The sequence below is a fragment of the Cryptomeria japonica genome, chromosome 9 (assembly GCF_030272615.1).
Source record: "Cryptomeria japonica chromosome 9, Sugi_1.0, whole genome shotgun sequence".
In the NCBI taxonomy this organism is placed as follows: domain Eukaryota; kingdom Viridiplantae; phylum Streptophyta; class Pinopsida; order Cupressales; family Cupressaceae; genus Cryptomeria; species Cryptomeria japonica.
In genome coordinates, this window is record NC_081413.1 from 553,732,404 (window position 1) to 553,740,214 (window position 7,811).

At 29.6% G+C, this 7,811-nt stretch overlaps 2 protein-coding genes across 2 annotated transcripts; both read left to right on the forward strand.

Moving 5' to 3' along the window:
* The first annotated feature begins 5,726 nt into the window (after positions 1-5,726).
* Positions 5,727-7,441, forward strand: LOC131858032 (geraniol 8-hydroxylase-like). The gene is made up of 2 exons (XM_059210890.1): positions 5,727-6,651; positions 6,775-7,441. The coding sequence occupies exons 1-2, from the start codon at positions 6,319-6,321 to the stop codon at positions 7,399-7,401; spliced, it is 960 nt and encodes a 319-aa protein (XP_059066873.1). The 5' UTR covers positions 5,727-6,318; the 3' UTR covers positions 7,402-7,441.
* LOC131858504 ((S)-N-methylcoclaurine 3'-hydroxylase isozyme 1-like) lies at positions 5,755-6,261 on the forward strand. The gene has a single exon (XM_059211754.1). It carries the CDS (start codon positions 5,755-5,757, stop codon positions 6,259-6,261), a length of 507 nt encoding a protein of 168 aa, XP_059067737.1.
* Positions 7,442-7,811: the final 370 nt, after the last annotated feature.

Here is a 7,811-nt window from a genome sequence, read left to right on the forward strand (position 1 = left end):
AAACATGTAGATGAAGATAGATTCCAGGAAACAAAATTACCCTTCTTTTCACACATTCATTACAACCTCAAACACCTTAACACACGTAGATTCATTTATGAAACAAAGATTCTTACAACAATTTAGTTCATTCTTGAATTAAGGAAGATTCTATAGCAAAGAGAAATATGAAAAATTCACAAGAAACACTCCATGAGATCGTAAATCCACACATGTTGTTGTATTAAAATGATATTAGCAAATCAGTAGTATCCAAGTTCATAATCTCCACAAAATGTATCTTAAAACAACTAGAAACTGTTTGAAAGCAAAAAAAAAAATTGTACTATGGACCTCAAAGCATCAATTCGTGGACCTTGAAAATAACAAGAAATTATATTTGTAGGAGGAGACCTCCTCAAAATTAGGAACCAATCCTATCAAAAAGTCAACACCCCTAGAACACTAATACTTGGTACCCCTAGGTCATTGAATAGATCCCTTTAGGATCAAGACTCCAAGCTAAAACATCTCTCCTACTTAAGGAGCTATGCGCTCTTACAACTAGGATATGAGAAAGCTCTTTGCAATCCTCCATTGAACCTCCTGGTGGCCACTCAACAGGGTCCTTCCACTTACAGACCTCCTATAAAGTAGCTTGATTTTATTAATTATATTTTAAGAAATAAAAAATTGAAAAAAAAATTAAAATAAAATTTTAATTTTTTAAATATAAAGAAATATAAAAATAAAATAAAAATCTATCATTCTTTAAAAAATTTTCTCCTATAACACTTAAATAGTTTTAGCCAATCATAACAAAGAAAAATCATTTTTATAAATTGAAAAGTTAAAAATTTCACATGTTAACTTAATAAAATTTAAATATTTTCTAAAAATCAAATAAACTAGTATAGACATCTTAAATACATCTATCTAAAGAAATGTCGAGAGATATCAATTTTAGAGCTATTTTATTTACCTAAATGTTAGTTAACATTTTTCTTTTTAAATAATATTTATTACAAATAGAAACAAATTTTATTTTATCTAAATTTGTTTATTTTTTCATAATACATTTTTTTTTTCTAATTTTAAATTAATTCAAATTTAATTTTTTGTATTAACATTTTAAAATTTTTTTTTTATTAAAAATTTATTAAAAATATAATCTATAAAAATATATTTATTTTAATATATAATTTTTCTATCCTTTTACTCAATTTTACTAATAATTTTATTTTAAATATTGGTAGATTAATTTAAAAAATAAAATATGTTTATGTTTATTTTATATTTATACATCTATCTATGCCTTTTCTATTTGGTATCTATTTTGAAAATATTATGTATATAATTAAATATTGGTATTTGATATGTAAATAGTTGTCAAATTTAAGCTAAAATATTGTCATTGTAAAGGCTCATTGACACTAATAACATCTTATATAATGGATGGAAAGTCAATTTATTAATAAAAAAATTGTTTAAAATCCCAAATGTCTTTAAACTCTTGTTGACTTGACCAAATAATAATTTTTTTTTTTTGACTTGGTCAATAAAATATGTGTTCTTCTTTCCTATGTTTATTTTAATGGTTACATGACAACGAAGGAAGAAAATTTTGCAAATTATTATGCCATACTTTGTTTCTTTTCACTCAATTAAAAAGTCAATTTGGAACAACAATGATTGAATATAGAAAAAAAATTATATTAATTAAAATCTATATTCATTAGAAATGTCCCCTTTTTTTCAAAAGACCACATGATACCTTTATGAAAAAATCTAACTAGAGACAACCTTAAAGCATGACAACAAATAAAATAGAAAACAAATATTGAAATATTTTTTTTTCGAATATTTTAAAAATAAGTAGAATCATATATGTTTTACAAATGAAAAAGAAAAAAATAATTATTTAATTAATGATTAATATTGGGAAATTAAAAGTAAAATATTTATTTTTCAATTTTTTAAAAATCATTTTCTATATATATTTATAGTTATGATTTTAAGTTTATAATGAGAAATTTAAACTTAGAGCTTAAATTTTAAATTAATTAAACTTTTAATTGATTTTTATTATTCAAATTAAATTCATGTAATATTATATATTATTAAGTAGAATATGTTAGATGTTGATTTTAAAATAATCACATAATTTTAATTTATATAGTTGTGAGGGAAATTAAAATTTAATCATGTGTAACCTAATATATTAGGAGTACTATAAAATTTAACTTATGGATGATGTTTGTATTGCTTTGTCCTTCGTTGAGCTAAACATTAGAGATTTAAGAAATAGAATTTTCTTTATAATATTTAATAATAAATTATCATTCAATATCTATTAGTATAAAAAATAGCGATTAAAATATTAATTTAAATTTAATTTTCTTAAATAACAAAAATAATTCAATTTAGTCTAAAGTTTAAAACTATTTTAAAATAAAAATAAAATAAAACAATAATCTAAATTTGCAAGAAATTAAAATCTTTAAAAAAAAAAATTTAAGACTTATAAGAAAACTTTTAAAATATTAAATTTTAAATTGTAAGATAAACAATTCTATTTTATGAAAATGTAATTGTTTAGAAACCAAAATTCATAAAAATAAAATTTACTATATATAAATTAATATTTTATTTTTCTTTGTTTAAATCAATTGTTTTGCATTGAGTTTTTGTTCCTTTAAATTGTTGGTTTTTTGCTCCTTAGAATAGGAATTAAGGAATACAAATATATGGAATAATTTTGTCCACATTCAAAGCTTTGATAACACTATTTTTTCCATAGGTAATCACTTCAAAGAGTTTAAGAGGTATATTCATAATATTTCTGTTTATGATAATTTGCTTGTCGATATGTATTTAGTGTGTATTGTTTGGGGAATTAGAGAAATAACTATATTTATTCATGTTCTTGAAGAATTTCACTTTTGTAATCCAAGTAAAAAAACACAATTTTGTTCCTATAACATAGGCTTATCAATAGAATAATATATTATGCATGTCTATCAATTCAGTATTATGAAAAAAAATTATTTAAATGTTGTAAAGGATTTTTCTTTTGGTATTTATTAGCTTCGAAGTCTGATACTATTTGAATTTCATTCTTGTAATTTTATTGAGCATTTGGTTGGATGAATCAAAATCATTTTGTGTTTGAAATAAATTCAAAAGGTTGCATTTCATAGAATTATCTAAGCGTTTCAGGCATAGGTTGAGACTAAATGTTTTCAAGAATAAATACTTTGTCATCCATAATATGTACAACACAAAGCAACAAATCCTTAACATTACTACCTGAATATGTTATTTAGTATATCTTCTATAGTGTACAAAAGTGTTTATTCTATCATATTCTTAGGTAGTTGTAAAAAGCAATGATCCTTGTTCCTTAGCTACCAAGTTTGAAGTTTTGATTCACAAGAAATATCAACCAACTTTATGGAAAGACTTTAATAATTGTTGTTGTGTTTCTGGATCATTGCATCAATGAAATTGAAAGAAAAAAGATTTTGCATCATATGTTTAAACATCCTTGATTAGAAATCAATGGCCAATTGGGATACGTAAGTATCGTGATGCGTGAATTCGAAAGAAATTATACCATCTAAGAAACTAAACATCGAGATAGGTATCATTAATCTACATCTAGTAACTAGATATAACCATCTTAGTCCATGTTAAATATAATTAGTAATATAGCACATTAATATATAATATTTCAGTATTGTATGCTTCTACCTAAGCTCTACTTTTACAACATAAAATCCTACAATAGGAGATATGAAACTTGAGGAGATCCTCATAATTATTTGAAACTAGGTTGAACAACATTACAAAAATTGGTAAAGATATATTGTAATAGCACCTTTGTTAATATTTAACCATCTAAGACATGTAAAAGAACTAAATTTCTTGTAACCTGTGATCAAGATTATTGCAATTTCAAGAGTTCAAGAAGGTAGTTATTTCTAAAATTATTTTTAATTGAAGAGGATATAAATATATCAGTTACATAATATTTATTTTCTCAACTATTTCATAGTTATAAATATCCAAAATTATAGCTTGTGAATCCCCAAACCTCTGCTCCCCTCTATTCCCCATTAATTTCTATGATTCAAACAATGACATTAAGAATGAAAGCCATGTATAATACATTAGCAAGGCTAAGAAAGGAGAGAAAGATTTTTAAAAGATTATAGTGTGGGGAAACATCTATTAGGGATGCATATTATAATACAACACACGATGACTTAGACAAGCTACATCATTAGTATTGTCAAAAAATCTAGGAAAGCACAAACTTTCCCTATAAACCTTTACCAAAGATGACATCAATATTTTTCTGCCCATGTATATTGCTATTTAAGTGATTTGAAATTTGGTTTTCTTATGAAATAAAGTGATTCTTTGTACTATACATAAATTGCATTTCAAAAGTGCCAAAGTTTCTATTCAAAGTATTTAGGGAGTTACTCTAAGAATTGGCTATAACAAATTGAAACAAAATGAAAAATGCAATACATGATGTAAGGCGAAATCTTGTTCCAAGAAAAAATAGATATGGTTTATTAGTCAGGTTTCTCTTAAGAGAAATGCTAAAGGAAGATATAAGTTTATGTTTTGTTTTGAGATCTTGGCTAGGTTTATAAAGTTAGTTTCATAATTACGATTTTTCATTTTTGAAGTTTGCTTGTCTTCGTCATCTATTTGTTTAGAATTTCTTTTTCTTTAATAAAATTATAAATTATTGAAATGCAGGACCATTGATTTATGGATTTGTTCATCTTATGTGCATTACATTTTTGAAATTTTCTTGAAGCAGTGTGAAGGATCTATTGAACCAATTAACTTCAAACTTGTTACAATCAAACTCTTTATTATTATTTATAAATATTAGATATTTTCCAATTTGATATCTCTCAACATATTTATATTTTTGTAAAATATTGATATGCTAGTCAACAAATAGCATTAAACACTTTTGTCTATGAAGTACACAAGAGACACCTTTGACTGTGATTAATAATTAATAAAACATTAGAATAATGAATTTTCAATTTTTAATTAATTAATAATCATGGTCAAAGGTACATCCTTATCCTGCATAGACATTTTGTCCATTTTGACGACTAAATAGACATTGACAACACTCCACACATTGATTACTTAAATTTTAAAATACAACAATTTTTTAATATTTGATTAACTGATAATCATAATCGAAGATACATCCTATATGCTATATAGACATTTCAATACAAAACTTTTTTTTTTTATATTGAAACAATGCAATTGCAAAATGAAGTTATCAGCAAGTAGTTAAATAAATAAAATAAGAAAATACAATGAACAATACAGTCAAAGAATGCACAGAAGACACAGAACTATTTAATTGAGCCCATTCTATCTAGCCGGTCCATTTTATCGGTTGGATAGACGTTGCAAACACTGACGTATTTCACGATTTTGACAAAACTCAATAATGATCAGAACCGAACGACGTGTAGTAATCAGAACCAAGCAACTTCGGAGTAGGTCGGTGGCAAAGTCGTTTACCAGGAAAATTATTTTCCCACCGTCTATCTCTTCATTTTTCTCTCCACGTTCTTTGAACCTTGACTGGTAAACGTGGGTGTACTCGACTCACCAAGAACCCAACAAAAGGGGTGTACTTTTGCATCCCTATATAAAGAGCATACAGCGCAGAACAAAAGACGCAGCAACTGAAATCCTAACTGAACAAAAGAGCCCAAAGCAATGGATCATTTCTCAAGTTTATTGAGCAGCACCCTGGTTTTTTATTCTGTAGTATCCATTACTGTTATATACATGCTCACCAAGCTCAGAAGCAAGCCATCTGGGAGGCTGCCACCAGGACCACGTCCCTGGCCTTTGGTTGGGAACATCCTCCAGGTGGGCAAGAATGCGAACGAATCCTTCTTCGAGCTTGCGAAGATCCATGGCCCCCTCATGACCCTCCACCTAGGATGGCGGACAACTGTAGTAGCCTCATCGCCCGCCATGGCCAGAGAGGTTCTCAAAACGCAGGACCCATCCCTGTCAGCACGTACAATGATTGAGGCCGCCAAGTGTCTCGAGTATGGCGAAAACTCGCTGGTGTGGAGGGACTGCGTGCCACGCTGGCGCACTCTCCGCCGCATCTGCACCACCCAGCTCTTCACTGTCAAGCGTCTGGAGGCACTCCACCACCTGCGGCGGGAGCAAATGAGAAGCATGATGAGGGCTATTTATAAGTCCACGTGAGCTCCTGTGGATATCGGCCATGCTGCCTTCCTTACGAGCTTCAATTTGGTGGGCAACATGATATTTTCCAAGGACATGTTCGACTGGGATGAGTCGGAAAAGTCGAAAGAGTTTAAGAAAGCGCTCGCTGACATGCTCTTTGTTGGTGGCAAGGCTAATTGGGCTGATTATTTTCCCTTCCTCAGGCCTTTCGACCCGCAGGGCATAAGGAAGGAGATGACTAGGATTTTTAGGATTATATTTCCAGTCTTCGATCAATATATCGACGAGCGCCTGCAGAGCGGGACAAGAAGCGAGGAGGAAGACAAGGATTTTCTCGATATTTTGCTCGAGAGTAAGACCGAGACTGGGGAGAAGCTCACAAAGTTTGAGATCACTCGCTTCTTCTATGTAAGTATATCTATCCTACAAACAAAGTATGAGATCGCTAGCTGTCCATCTTATATCTAGTTTTAGTTTTAGTTTTGAGAGAGTTTCTTAACAAGATGATTTTGATGTTTGTTATGTTTATAGGACTTGTTCACAGCAGGGAGTGAAACTTCTAGTCACACAATTGAATGGGCCATGTCAGAAATCATACGAAATCCAATGGTAATGGAAAAAGCGAGGGACGAATTGGACAAGGTAGTGGGGAAAGAAAGAAGAGTAGAAGAAAGTGATATTGACAACCTCCCTTATCTTCATGCAGTTGTTAAAGAAACCTTTCGTCTACACCCTGTTGCTCCCCTTCTGATCCACCATAGAGCCCTTGACTCTTGTGAAATTGAGGGGTATGTTATACCTAAGGATGCCCAAGTGTTTGTGAATGTTTGGGCGATTGGAAGGGACCCTAATGTATGGCCAGAACCAGATAGGTTCTTTCCAGAGAGGTTTGTGGACTCAGATGTGGAATACAAAGGGCAAAATTTTGACTTGCTTCCATTTGGATCAGGGAGGAGAATATGCCCAGGGCTCCCTTTGGCTCATAAAATAGTTCATGTAATAGTGGCTACTCTCCTTCAATGTTTTGATTGGCACCTTCCCAATGGACAGAATCCAGAAAAGTTAGATATGAGCGCAAAGATTGGTATCAATTTAACAAAGGTACAACATCTGGTTGCAATTCCCACACCTCGCTTACCACAACATATTTATAACTGATTGCTACTATGATAAGGGAAAAATGTTCTTTCTAATTAGTCACTCTTGTGTTATGCTTGGATGTAGTACTTCCTTTAAGTAAATTAAAAGGCTTAATATCTAAATGGATCATTCATGAACTATATTGAACTATATTGTATTGAACATTCTTCTCAAAGGTTGTTGTTCTTTTGAAGGGGCATGAAATATTCTGTTAAGTAAATTAGTATAAGTAAATGACTTAACATCAAAATGGATCATTCATTTTTTTATTGTATTGAATGTGTTGTTCAAAGGAGGCTGTTCTTTTGAAGGGACATGAAATATTCTGCAATGTGACTTCAGCAAATCAATATAATATTATTTCTATATTTGTTCTTCATATTTTATGTTTTTGGCATATCTATTGTGGATAGGAACATTACACCTAG